This window comes from Lycorma delicatula, chromosome 1 (genome assembly GCF_047948215.1).
Source record: "Lycorma delicatula isolate Av1 chromosome 1, ASM4794821v1, whole genome shotgun sequence".
Taxonomy (NCBI): Eukaryota; Metazoa; Arthropoda; class Insecta; order Hemiptera; family Fulgoridae; genus Lycorma; species Lycorma delicatula.
This window is the reverse complement of record NC_134455.1, coordinates 92,098,964-92,113,884: the sequence shown is the minus strand read 5'-3', so window position 1 is coordinate 92,113,884 and position 14,921 is coordinate 92,098,964. Positions and strand designations below refer to the sequence as shown.

At 29.7% G+C, this 14,921-nt stretch overlaps 1 protein-coding gene across 1 annotated transcript; it reads right to left on the bottom strand.

Annotated features, from left to right (window-relative positions):
* Positions 1 to 1,889: 1,889 nt before the first annotated feature.
* Positions 1,890 to 6,872, bottom strand: LOC142318143 (chondroitin proteoglycan-2-like). The gene is made up of 2 exons (XM_075354683.1): positions 6,698 to 6,872; positions 1,890 to 2,251 (listed from the first exon to the last, which is right to left on the bottom strand). Exons 1-2 carry the CDS (start codon positions 6,728 to 6,730, stop codon positions 2,024 to 2,026), a joined length of 261 nt encoding a protein of 86 aa, XP_075210798.1. The 5' UTR covers positions 6,731 to 6,872; the 3' UTR covers positions 1,890 to 2,023.
* Positions 6,873 to 14,921: the final 8,049 nt, after the last annotated feature.

Genomic DNA, 14,921 nt, shown 5'->3' with positions numbered 1-14,921 from the left:
ACACAAAATATTAAATAAGACAAAAATTGAAAAATTAGACCCGTCACCTAAAATAAACCTTTTAAAAACACGCCCGTTAGAATCATCCAGCAGCAAGGGACTCTGTCCAGGTTCTGCGATCCGTAGGGAGAATCTATAAACTCCCGCCAACTTTGCATTCCATTCCATTCCATTAATATACCACCTGAACTAAAAAAAATAAAATAAGATAAAATAAATATTAATAAGATATATATAAAATTATTGTTGAAATTAAAATGAAATAAAAAAAAAAAATTATTGAACCTTATAAACTTGAGAAACTCAGTAATTATGTAACTGGGCTAAACAATCTGATACCACAGTCTTCAAGGATTGACCCTACATCTAAAATTACATTATTTATTTTTATTTAAAAAAAACATGTATCAAAATATTATTTTAACATTTCCATAATGCTATGTAATACATATAGAGTATTACATAAATTAATTGCTTACCATGTTAAATAATTATGATATAGTAATATTTTACATTCACAATAATATTTTATACAATAATATTTATTTAATAGAAACCTTTTTATTATTTTTGTACAAATGGCAATTTTTTAATTTATTTTTTAAATTTTCAGATAAATTTTATTAATGTTTTTAATGTATTAAAAATATTTTAATGTATTAAAACTAAAAACAATCATTTCAATATATTTTAGTTAAAAATATACATCTCAATCTGCATGAACGACAAACAGCTTTTTTCATAATGCATTTCATTTCGTAACAATACAATAAATATTAATACATATCAATTAGTTCTGTTTTATCAATCTATTCAACTATCCCAAGGTGTCTGCACCTTGCACGGTGCCTGCAGGTATCAATGATCAACTGCCATGATATCAATCCACAGTTAAAATAAACATAACAATTACTTTTATATTTTTTACATTACAAAAGAAAATTATAAGAGACCATATTCGCTGTATATGTCATTACAGTCCGTTTATAACAATAACTTAAAGAAAAAATGATCCAAATATACTTGTTCAATATTATCAAAATATATCAAAGTAAATTTAACCAGTTAAAACCATGTCAATATAAAAACACCATTACGTGTGTATATTTGAAATATTTGAAATTTGTATTTTGTATTTGAAATTGAACATTAATACTTTAGGTCAACAAAAAAAAATCTGTATGACAACATAATTATTAAAATTATACAACATAAAAAATAATTATACAAATTTATCAGAATAAATTATAGACGTATAAACTAGTAGTTTATACATCACATTTAAAGTTTATGATCATAAAAATGTAGTATGTAAAAGAAATTAACAAAATTGATCAGTAATTTACCATCAATTTATATAAAATATGTTTTTATTGTCGCAAAGTTATGCAAGAATATAAGTATGTTGGCAATGAATCTTTGCAGATGATCTCCTACTAAAAATATCAATAATCAATTTACAGGAAAACTTTGTAAATAAAATAGAAATGTTTATATAAGGTAATATGAGCAAAGTAATTAGCAGCAGATTGTCATTATTAACCCAGACTCAGATATCCAGAAAAAAAGGAAAACATTAAAGAATAATTTTTAAGTTAGGTTTGGATAGCCACAGAAAAAGAAATAAAAACAAACATGGGAAAGAATTACAGTAAAGGAATCAACACTTTTAAATCAACTAATTATTTTATAAACAAAAACAATTATTTGTTATAAAATGAAATAAGTAAAGTAATTACAGTAAAAAATGCAGTAAAGGAATCATAACTTTTTGAATCAAATAGTGTCACTTTATATAAAACACACAACTTGATAAAAAAAAAACTGCATAATTAAAGCTTAAGTATTAATAGTAATTTTAAATTAAAGATAATAACTATTATGTACAGTATAAAATAATGGCTAATCCTAAATAAAATTAAAAAAAATGGTAGACCAAATAAACAATTATTCCAGTGTAAAGTGAATAGAAAATGGGCTCATTGTAAAAAAAAGAAAATTTAATGCTATTATAATAATTATTTTATCTCCTCTTAGCAGTTGGTGGTGCTTGAGTATGATGCATATAGCCTTCTACATTTTCTGGCCAGTCACAGACATTTTCATTTGGGTTGAACACAAGATTTAATGGGCATGGCATATGATGTTTTCTTTCACATGAGGCTTCACAAATGTAGTACATAGTGCAATCTGCTTTATCTGGGTGGTATGATATTTGACCATCTTCCCTCTTCTCATGAAACTGCATTTGCTATGGAAAAAATATATTCATTATTCTCTTAGTTTTCTGAACATAAATATTCAAATTTTTAGAGATTTTACTAGTTTTGTACTTAAAAAAGGAGTTAAAATAAGAAACTTATATCATATTTTTCCTGGTGTACACTATCTTATCCATTCATTTTGAAGATTTTTTGAAGATTTTTGAAGAACTTTCTCTGATAACAATGATGTTCACTATACACAATGGCCAGTCTGTACAGTGAACAGAGTGAAAATTCAATTTGTAGTACTGAACATCACCAGTATTTTTGTTGACAAATGCAACAGTATATTCATTTCAGTGAAGAAGGTCCAGGAAAATACTCCTCTTCTTGCTTTCCCTAGTAAGCCCATCGTGAAATACTAGGTATTTTTGAGTATGGATATGTCATTTTGTGAGTTAATTGTGGCACATATTGTTGCCCATAACAATAACAATACTTAACATGCATAAATTACATAGTTACTCTTAGATCATAAAATGCTTTTGGATTTAGCAGAAATATAATTGTTTTACCTAAAATTTTTTTTAAAATTTAGAATAAGGTCCAACTCTTGAAACGTAATTACAAAAATGATTTTTCAACTAAGAAAACCTATAAAATTGTACATACAAACTAAACCTTTATGCCTGATTACTGCAGTAATTGCATTCCTTTTAACATAATAGTTCTGTAATTCCTGGGAGATCTCAAACATTTTTGAAAATAAAATGATGTTAAGTAAGGATGAAAGACCTACTATGTTAATTGTTTTTAACATGGGCAACGCCATGTTTAAAAACTATTAATCATCAAAGATAAATTACAGGTTTATGTGCCTTTATGACAGACATGTGAAAGACAGAAATGCTACTACCCTGGCTTTGATGTGGTTGTTCCTGAGCATGTAACTCTATTCTCATGGTATCCAGTAGATGCTGACCAGATCAGTTGGTAATACTTAAAAAAAAAAAAAAATAGTTTCAGTAATTAAAAGTAAATAAGCAAACCCCAGTTTTAGATCTAGCTGAAGGAAAACATTTGAAGAATATTTAAAAAGTTAGATACTGCATTAAAAGAACATGTCAAATAATAAATTAAACTCATTTTTGCTATATAATACCCGGCTTCCATGGATCCAAAAGTTGTTGATTATTGAAAAAAAAAACAATGCAAAGTTGCATAAATTATATATATAAAAAATATTTTTGTAAATTGTAGTTATGTACCACATAGTATAGTGTATCAATCAGGGTTGATAGGCTTCTTTATGTTTATAAGTTTCATATCCAAATTCTAATGCTAATTTCTAATTTAATTTTATAGCTCCTGTTACTCAGCATTTGGTGATGCATTAAGTATTTGTCAGGATATATCTCAGCTGATCTGAAATATGCTTTCTCTGTAAGTATATGAAGAGAAAGAAGCAGGCTGGTAGAAAATATAATAGTTACTAAACAACTATAGAACAGGGAATAAGAACATAGAAGGAAATTGATATACTTGGATAGATTTGTGAATTGCATTGCTCCATCCATCTCACAGCGACTATCTGAAAGCCTTGCAGCATTTATTGATGAAGGTGTTGACAGGTCTTGAAAATCTCAATATTTGGTTTGGAAGGATGGATATTTTTATATTTTATATAGGTATGTGAGAATTATTCGTAGAATGTCTCTCATGTTATTTTGGTATGTCAACATTTGGAAAATTTATGGAGAAGATTGTGTTGCATCCACCTACTTTTAAGATAATATCTACAATTATAATTAAATGAAACAAGTAAATAACCACACTTAAATATAATTAGTATTTGAGTATGGCTCAAAGAACTGTAATCTTTACTGCTAGTAAAGAATATCTTTATATTCTTTAGCTACTATAGAAAGTAATTTTTATCTTAAATTAAAAATTTATTATACCTTTTTATCGCAAATAATAAAAAATTCACTTTCATTTGTTTTAAATAAATACTGGTAAAGTCCTACAGTATTTTATAGATTTCTCAAGTTTAAACATTTTCTTGATGAGAATAATAATTAACAATCTCTTCTGATTAATGATAATTCATGTTTAATAATTTTAATTATAATTTTATTTTTGAAAAATTTTTGAATTATCTTTTGAACAATATATTTAGTGTTCTTAACACAAAACAATAATAGATAATTTAAAAAAATAGTATAACAAAAGTAATGAAAATTATATATCTGGTTGGGCAACATTCTAGTAAGTATCATTCAGTAAAGTATTAAAGAGGAAAAAATGAAAATAAAGAGAAGAGGGACTTATAGTAGATATTAAAAAACAAAGAAGCTATAATGCTATAAAGGAACAAGAAAAATTTCAGTAAATAAAATAATACAAATTTACAGAAATGGAAGAATTGTAAACATTTATGGCACATCATTTTGATGTGTTTGATATTTTATTTTTCTATTGTTTTATATGTAAAGTCTTAAAATATCCATCTTATTATAAATCTCAAAATACTATTCACTTAAAAATTACATTACGTTAGGGATACAGGCACAATTACAGTTAAGCACTTATATTTGTTCAGTTTCAGTCTGACAATTGCTGAGAGAGTTCTGTATTCTTTATCCTTATGAAAAAAGTAAAAACGATAATTCAGGGGGTTCAAATCCATTAAAACTTCTACTTTAAATCTGAGTTAGCATCATCACAAATCAATATCAGGAATATTATCTACTCACTCAAGTAGAGGATTACTACCACTTAAACATCCAGTGGGGGTCTGGGTGAGTGGTATATAAGGCAGTTAGATTCTGCAGGCCATACAATTTTAGGAATGGAAGACCTGTTTTGCTTAAGAAAGAAAGGTTAAATTTGTTTTCAGGTAGCTGTCTAATACATAAAGAATAGAGATTAATTGAGGCATACATTTGAGTTGAGGTTGCTGATCATTAATATAGGCACTTCCCATCATGGGTACCATAATTGCTCAAGGAAATGAAAGTGGAAACTCAGTGTCCACAGGGAAGCTTGAAATACTCCTTTTGATGGGGGCTGTTTTTCTTATTATGTGGTCCACTACTGATAGATGGACTGGATTTTTAATTATTCAGTCTCTTCATTGATCCTGGATCCATTCCTCCCCTGGAGTGTCTAGTAGGTTTTATCTAATTGCTAACTGGGTCTGCGCTGTGGATATGGACACTTTAGATAAATTTAACTGGTATAGTCTCAAAAATACAACCAAGGGATAAAGAATGCATTGAGAAACAAGTACTAGGTAAAACTGAAATTGTTAATAATATTGATTTTTTTTAATCAATAGTGTTTTAGAGTAACAGTATTTAAAATAACACAGAATTTAAAATAATTTGTAAAAGAGATGATTTGGGATTACAAAAGATTTATTGTATTCCAGAAGATGAAGGAAAAGTAATAAAATATTAAGAATAAAAATAAGTCTATAAGAAATAAAGCATGGGGCTTTACAATTACAACTACCAAACAAACTAGAAGTTAGCAAGAGAATGAACTACATGATAAAATTACTGTGAATTAATAAAATGAGGGAAATTTATTGTAATTAATGGACAATGAAAGATATCACTTATATTTTTTATATTAATCATTTTCCTCACATTTCCCCAACAATTCTGTTACATATGAAAATGTCTGTTACATATCAAAATCCCACTTTGATTTATAACAATATTTTTGACAAAGTGAAAAATTGAATGGAAAAACATTTCTCTCTTTTCCTAGTATGCCTGGTGTTGGCTGCTCATTCTTGGAGATGTTTGTACATTACTAATTTTCATGAATGATTTGGGTTTCATGTACGGTCACTTATAACCAATGAGATTATTTATTCATCTTCTTCACAGTCACTTAGTGATAACTGAATTTTATAGTAAATAAAAAATGTCAAGCCTTACTGGAATTTAAATTTTGTGCAAGCCACTCTGGTAAACTAACAAGTATTAAGTTATGGCAGCTAATGGACATCCTCAGTAAAGAATAATTTATTTAACTACAGATGTATGAGTAGAAATTTAGTGGAAACAAATTCTGTTGATATTTATAAACTGACAATAACTCTATATAATGAATTATTATAGAGTTATTCTCTATATATTATAAGAATATATTATTATATATCAAATAATAAGATGGTTATTAAAAATGTGACAAGTCTAAACATACAGACTGAGAAGAATATGGTTGGTTTCTTTAATAATTATTAAACCTGGTTGGAAAAAGCAAAGGCTATTTAGATAAAATAAAAAAAAAGTCTATCAAATAATATTTCTATTCTACTCCACAGTTAAACTAATTTCATACAGCTTGAAACAGTAAGATAACTCTTACATAAACTAAGTAAATTAAACTAGTGAATTAAACATTAGTTATTATACAGAATGTATACAGTATAATTTATTATTTTATTTTTGGATAAAGATCTTTAATTGTATAACCACCAACAGGATTAGAACTTTCATAAGGACCATCATATTCCAATTTTACTGTGTAATCATCTAATTCTTGTTGCATTGCATTCATTAATGGGAATTTTCCTGTTCCACAAGACCCTCTGAAGTCATCCTATCTACAGACCAAACCATGATACCTCCAAATTCTTCTTCTTTTAATCAAGCCATCTACAAATGAAAAAATAAATGTAATTAGTAATAGTTATTTATACCTTAAAAAGTCTGCACCTTGTAACAATCTGTAGTTCTTGTTGCTGTTTACTGCCACAGTAAACAGCTTAATTGCTTTAAATATTGACTGCCAACTCTGTAGGATTTATGAAGCCTCCTGTGTGTTCTTAAATTCAGAGTCTGTTTATAGAGTTTCACTAACGTTTAAAACTCTCCTACATTCAATTGTCATCCATCTAGCATGTTTATTTTATTTTAAATACACACAAAATGAAATTTACTTCATTACCTAAAGTTGGATTAAGGGATTTTTATTTTTGTAGTATAGTAATTAGTTCAGTTTGGATTTTTGAGATAACTCAGCCAATAAATTTTTTCTTTCATTTAACTATTTCTAGTGTATGGTGACACACAATAGGCACAGATTTACAAATAACTTATACAGTCCAGTGCTATTGAAAAAAAATTAAAATTTGCTTTATTGACAGGACAAAAGTCAGTTAAATTAATCAAATGAATTTACTTCAGAGTAAATAATAAAAACTGAATAATTCACTCAATGGAATAAATGACAGATTTGCACAAAATTCATATAATAATTTATTTAATTTAATGGAATTTACAATTACACAAATACAGACATTTGGTTACCTCTATTATAACCACTGAATTGTGCAGACCGTGAGCCTGATAAAGGTATTTGAGGTTCTTTATAGATTGTTGGTGTATGTCTTCTTGTCATACCATTATGGATCTTGATGTACAAAACTCCGTTTACATTTGCTGAGCAAACATTCTTTATTTAACAACAAACTTGTTCATTAATATTTTTAAGTGAACAGTAAGTGACTTGCAAAAATCTTTGAGCATGAGCCTGCAGTCACAAATTAACTTTTTATATGGAAAAATTATTATTGAAATACCTTTAATCCACTGCATATTAATATTATTACTTTTAGTACTTAGAAAACAGTTTACAGTTTGGTTAATCTCTAGATTTTTCCATTCCTAGCAACTCTACTTGCACAGATTCATTAAAATATTTTCCTACTTGCATAAATGTAACCTTATGTACAGTGTTAAAACAAAATGTAACCCATAATTGTATATAAAATTTTTCATATTTAAAATTACTGAATGATTTGTCATAAAAAGCACAGATTTCTGATTTCTGTATATGACATGAAAATGGCACCTAGCAAGGTATAGTCTGCTCCACCTATGCTTAGGCTATTCACAATTGATTTTTCATACTTGTAAGTAATAATTTAAACAGGTCTTGCATTTTTTATGCATGTAATTTTCGTGCAATGCAAGTCCCCATTGTCCAGTATTTGCATTTTCACTGGATGTTATAGGACCCCTGTTTGTGTACAAATGCTGTTATGAGCTGTACAAATGTCCGACTGTACCAGTCCTATATGTCTAGTATCGCACCAAAGTGATAAACTGTACTGCACAAAATTCACAGACCTAAAAGAGTAAACTCATTATTTCAGATGATAATTATACAATACTAAAAATAGTGTGCTATATGCTGTTTACACAGTTGACAACTTGGAGTACACAAAATAACTGTCATACTTTTCTGGAAAAATGTATTTCAATCAAAATTTGTAATTAATTACACACTTTGAATAAGATACATGAATTATTATTTTCTTTTTGAACCTATAGGGGCATCAACTGCTATGGTCATTAGCCCCTTCCACAGCAAAAAAGTAGAACTACTTATTCCCTCCTGGTAAAAAAACGCTAGCGACATAGTCAATAGACAAAATATCTTTTCCTCCCCAGAAAACAGAACAGAAGAGGAAAAGATATTTTGTCTGTTGACTATGTCGCTAGTGTTTTTTTTACCGGGAGGGAATAACTAGTTTTTCATTTACTCTTTTAGGTCTGTGAATTTTTACATGGAGAAAATACTAGATTCGTTTGGGATAATGAACAGCAAGTACCATTTGCTTACAAGAAAGACTAGTGGGTTGGTTTGGATGATGTACGTTCACTGAAAATTAAGGTATCAATTTTTTCATTGGGTAAATTAATGATCTTTTTTTAACATTGCAACCTTGCTACTGCAGGATTTCTGAAAGACAATTGCTGAATTGAATGGGATTTAATAATCTCATACAATTTTTAATATTATGTGTTTCTGAATCAGCTAAAAGGAAAAAACCCTTTCGGCACACTGGAAGATGGAGATATATTTCACCGGTGCTAAGTAGGGGATAAAAAAGATTTTCTTCCACCTTTAAGTTAAGAAAAACTTCAAATTTACTCAATACGATAATGTTTGCATGTGAAAAAAATTTTCACATGTTTAAAATATGATAAGCTCCATCTTCTTACAATTCCAGCAATATTTTGGTCTACCTTTGCCGTAAGAGTTGTTCATATCAAAAATTGTTTTTAGGTAATGTTTAGAGGATTAACGACCAATTTAATCGTATTCGATGCTCTGCCTATTAGGAAAGGTATGAATTTTTTTGTCTTCGAAACCCCTTTTCTTCCACCTCCTGGGCCAATGATTGGTGATATCAAAAAATTTTATATAAGTAAAATTAAAACTTATATGTTTTAGACCCTTATCCAAAGAATATTAGAAAATTTAAACGATTTTGATATTTTACTTAATAAGAAAATTATAGTGATATTTTGTTTTTTCGAAAAAGCCCTCCCGTTTCCATCTCTATGGTCCGATTTTGCCCATTAATGAAATCGAATGACATTTTGGGTCGTTATATTTTATGTATCAATTTTAAAGTGATTGGCGCAAAATTACAACAGTTATCATGTCTCCACAAGAAAGTGAAATTATATAAATGTATATATAAACTTTTGAAGTGACAGTGACTTTTTGGGTTCTCAGGATGTGAAACGAGAAGATATGTCAAAATTTTCTGGAAGTTGAATCATGTTACCCATTACTATAGATAGCTTTCTTATGAAATCTATCTAATAGCAAACAGTTAACCATCACCACTTCTATATTATGACTTTTATAGAATCTTCTGATATTTTTAACTTTCTTTGTCTTATTTTATCTGATTTTAAATATGTTAACAAGTTGACAGTTATTTATATCCTGTACAAACATATACTGTAGGCATCCTATTCTTCTCTTGACTTCCCTTCTGTGCGGTACAGTTTATAAGTTGCTGGTAAAAAAAGGTAAAATTTACCTTTTTTACTTTGGTGCCATACCACACATATAGGATTGATACAGTCGGACATTTGTAGAGCTCATAATAGCTAAATAACACAAACAGGGGTCCTGTAACATCCAGTGAAAATGCAAATACTGGACAATGGGGACTTGCAATGCACGAAAATTACATGTATAAAAAAATGCAAGACGTGTTAAATTATTGCTTACTAATATGAAAATGCGTGACTACTTGTCGAATCGCACAGCTCTGTTTAGGGATGTGCACCTAGTTGTGGAAAAATCCATCAACAGGGTTAGTCCGCAGGCCTTCGTTCTTGGTCCTTTGCTGTGGAACCTGGTATTTGATGGATTCCAAATGTCAGTGTAAGACAATGTATTACAAAGATTACAATGTATTGACAAACTTGCAGTATGATTTTAGGGAAAAATTGTCTTCTAACAACAATTTCCCAGTTTTTTAAAATAAATTAGGTTATAAAAAGATTCCATTATCTATTTTTGAGGTTGCAGCAGAACCTTGATTTTCTATTGTTGATCCTTCCTTCTTTAATTTTCTCTTGAATAAAATCAATTGAAGTTAATATTTTATAGGGATTGTAGCTACCAAGTTTCAACTAGTTTTTAGATCCTTATTGATATAGTGAATCTGGTCTCAATGTGCTTACTACAAGCTTTTGTTTGGTACAATACATTAAGTGATTTCAGGCCCTTTATTATTCTTATTTCCATACTGAAATTATGTTACATGTTGGTATCTTGGCTGCAACCACTTTGTGGGGTAGAATACAAACCACCTAATTAAAACTTACTTATTTCTCAAATAAAGTTCTTATCTTAACTCTAAGAGTAAACCTTGCAATTTCCCCAATCAACTTAACATGCTATTCATTTCACTGACAGTTAGTTCACCAAGTAGGCTTACAATGTGAAGATGTATCTGTTTTATTCAAATAAGCAGTATTTTATTTGCTGTGATTTATTCTTAGGGTTAATATTCATTAATCACAGTTAGGCTGTGAAAGGAAAAGCTGTCTGCTATACAATTTCCTGATTTTCAGCAATTAGTTGATTTTCTTGACAGTAGAAGACAATTACTGAAAAATGTGACTGCAAAAGCAGAACTTAACAACAACCTGTAATCAACATAAATAAAATTCTAGTAGAACTCATAAAAGCAATTTACTCAGTTATCATGTATATTCAAAGGTATTTTTTGTCATGTGTGTAAATCAAATTTTTAGAATTAATTGTTAAAAACCTAAATGGATTTCCGATAGAAAACAAATTGTTACTTGACTGTTTTTGTCCTGACCACTTTGCTAAGGACTTTCTCAAAAAACATATGTGTAAAGTGTGTTTGAAAAGGCATCACTCCTTAATTCATGAAACAGTTAATTTTACAAAGGACACTGTGCCTTTAAACTACAGACCAACAGGAATATTATTTGGCTACTACTGTGTGCAATACACTATGGATAAATATGGGAAAAATACTGCTTTTCTCCTGGATCAAAGTAAATTTTTGTCCAGTCAGATTTGCACAAAGTTGGGACTTCATTTCAGAAAAAAAAATCTTCTGATTTCAGATATCAATTCCTCATGTCACTCCAAATATAGCATTAGTTCAAGTTAATACTCTTTTTATGAAGATTTCAGCTTTGAGATTCAATGTGCTGTAATACCAAATTTATCTGACAATCTCCCAGCAAAGTCTTTTGACATATCTCATCTTGATTTACCTGAAAACTTATTTTTGGCATATCCATACTTTAAATTTCTTCTAAAGTTGACTCTTCTCAGTGTTCAATTTCATCTCAGTCTTATTAAACCAACACTTGCAGTACTCAATACCCAGTCATTCTGGAAACCACGCAGGTTACATTTTTACTGGAAATCTACCCATCAAAAGTCAGCTTAATAAACCATTTTTACGTTCTTTACTTGAAATGACAATGCTAATCTTTCATCTCTTATGGAAAAATTTTGGGGAGTAAAAGAATCTGTTTCTTCCAAACGACCATCACAGGAAAATCTTCTCTGTGAAATGCATTTCTCGGGTATACAGAAATGAACATAGAAGTTTGTTATCACACTTCCACACAAAACCAAATAGTATGAAATTTGGTGATTTAATAATTCTAAACAAAGATTTTAAATTTAAAAGTAGGCTTAATTTTAATCCTACTTTTTAGGCTTGTAACTCTGATTTTATTCATGAATATCTGAACTTAGGTCATATGTCTGAACTAATGTTTAATGACTGGTACTTCTGATTTAGATGTGTTTTATCTTCCACATCATGGCGTGTTTAAATAATCATCCCCAAAAACTAAAGTTTGAGTTTATTTGATGGCTTAGCAAAATCAACTAATAGTTTATGAACGAGACATTACTATTGTCCAACAAGATCTGTTTTTTGATATATCTTAAATTTAGAATATGTAATTATGTTATTACTGCTGACATCACAAAAATGTATGTGTAAGCATGTTTTGGTCCTACCTAAAGAGCAATTTGCATAGAATTCTATGGCGGGATTCCCCTGACCAACAACTATAACATTATGTTTTAGTTGGTCACACTTACAAAATACTAGATTGAGGATACCGGTGTTTTTTGGTGGTTGGGCTTTAATTATCCACACATCTCAGAAATGGTAGACACTTTTTTCTTTTTCTGTTTAGCCTCCAGAACCACAGTCAGGATTACTTCAGAGTTTGAATGAAGATGATATGTATGAGTGTAAATGAAATGTAGTCTTGTACAGTCTCATGTTGACCATTTCTGGTCCATTTAATTGAACCATGATTGTAACTTATGGTTTAACTAGTTCCTCCTTTTTGCCACTAATGTCTTAATCAAATTGCTTAGAATAACAAGGATCTATTTCCTGCTGCTGAACAAACACACTAAAAGAAATGTTTTGTCCATTATTGCTGGAATTTATGACCCACTAGAATTAATTGGGCCAGTAATATTTTTGTGCAAACATTTTATGCAGTAATTATGGAAAATTTTGCGATTCATGGGAAATTATAAGGCGGAGATGCTGCATTTGTTTTATGTATTCTTTAAATTCTTCAATAAATAATTACAGTCCCTTTCAATTTGATTACATTTCATTTGATCCATTTATTAAAAATGATGGATATTTTTTACTTTTGCCTCTCCAAAAGTTCAAACCTCAATTTGCAGATATAATAGCCTTTTTTCCATTTCACCAACACCAATAATAGTGATCCATTAGTGATACGAGAAATTGATCAGATTTTGTATGCAGAGTTTGTTGTAGAACCAAACGTGCTTACCAAATTTAATCCCTTGTACAGGCAATTAGCTCTGGCTCAGATCGATTATAATAATATGAATAAAACAATTTGCGTGCGTGCATACATATGCACTCGTGGGTGTGTCCCACCGTAATGTAAAACTCATGTTATCTGTTCTAAAAATGAAATTTGTTTATAAAATTCTCCTTTCAACCATGGTATATGATATAGAGAATGAAATGTGCATGCTGTCACAATGTGAAAAATGTCCAGGCACTAGAAGTGTTCAGATTATTGCAAGAGAGCTGGGATGATTTTGATTCCAAAATTATCTTCACAGTGGGTTTCTGTTGACTGATGTGAACTAACTACTAAAATTCTTGCATTTCAATAACCTTAATGAAAATTTAAATAATCTAAAAAGGCATCATTTTGTTGCCAAGAAGCAAGCTAATTTCCTCAACATTAAAAAGGATAACTTGTTGGACAGTGAATGTGTTGTAATGAGAGACTTCTCTTAAAATTTTCCTTTTGTGATACAGGATGAAGTCCAGTCATATCACTAGTCAAAAACTTATGCCACAGTACATCTATTTCTCGTATATTTTAAAAAAGAAGGAACATTACAAAGCCAAAGCTATTGTGTGATTAGCGAGTACTTCTGTTTCCAAAGATTTTCTTATTTCTCTGATGACTCCTCAGCCCAGTATGAAAACAAAAAAGATTTCATGAATTTGTGCTACCATCAAGAAGATTTTGAAATCTCACCTGAATAAAGATGTTCAAGAACAAATAATAAAGATAAAAATGTAAATAAATGAAATAATAATGATAAAGATGTTTCCTTACTTCTGGTGAGGGATGGACTGCATGTGCCTAGCTGGTGGTTTAAAAGGATGATGCAGAAACTATTGGAGGAGGACCTCAAGGCGGACAATGGAGATGTCGGTTGAGGACACCGATGGGCGCCAATCTTCGGGGGCGGCTGACGGGGGTGCCTAGATATTGTCGTTGCCAGTGGCTCAATGGGATGTGTTCCTCCTGTACGAGACCGACATATCTGTATTCTGAATAACACTTCTGTATTCAAATATTCAGTCAACACTTTGATTAGAGGAAGCACCTCTACGGGTTGATTGCCCTCATGCCCTTTTAATTATCCTTTAATCTCTTCATTTTTGGATAGATACTATGAGAATTACATGATAATGACCTGGTTTTGTCCATATCAGCATATCTCAACCTGGGGATTGCAATTTAGCCTACAACTTTACATGTAAACAATAATGAAATCATTTTAGGAGAAAAAATCATTTATTACAAACATTTTACGTAAATTAATAGTACACATGTACAGAAAATAAAGAGAAGGTTGCATTTATTTTTAAGTTTCTCCATACATAGATCTATGTTTGAATCATACAAAAGCAAATTGTTTTAAAGTGATAAAAAATTATTCCTATATTTAGTTTTAAGAGTAACCGTAGATGAAAAACCCTTTTCACAGAGGTAAGGTGGGGTAAAAGGGATTAATATTTTCAATACTTCTGTGACTAAATTTTCATATTCACTTCAGTGAGCAAGTCAAAACATATCTAAA

Excerpts from the sequence above, each read along its gene's own strand:
- LOC142318143 (XM_075354683.1), bottom strand. The coding sequence starts at position 6,730 with ATGATGGTCCTTATGAAAGTTCTAATCCTGTTG. Across the intron at positions 2,252-6,697 it reads TGAAAGTTCTAATCCTGTTG|CAAATGCAGTTTCATGAGAA; the intron begins GTGGTTATACAA and ends TTTTTTCCATAG.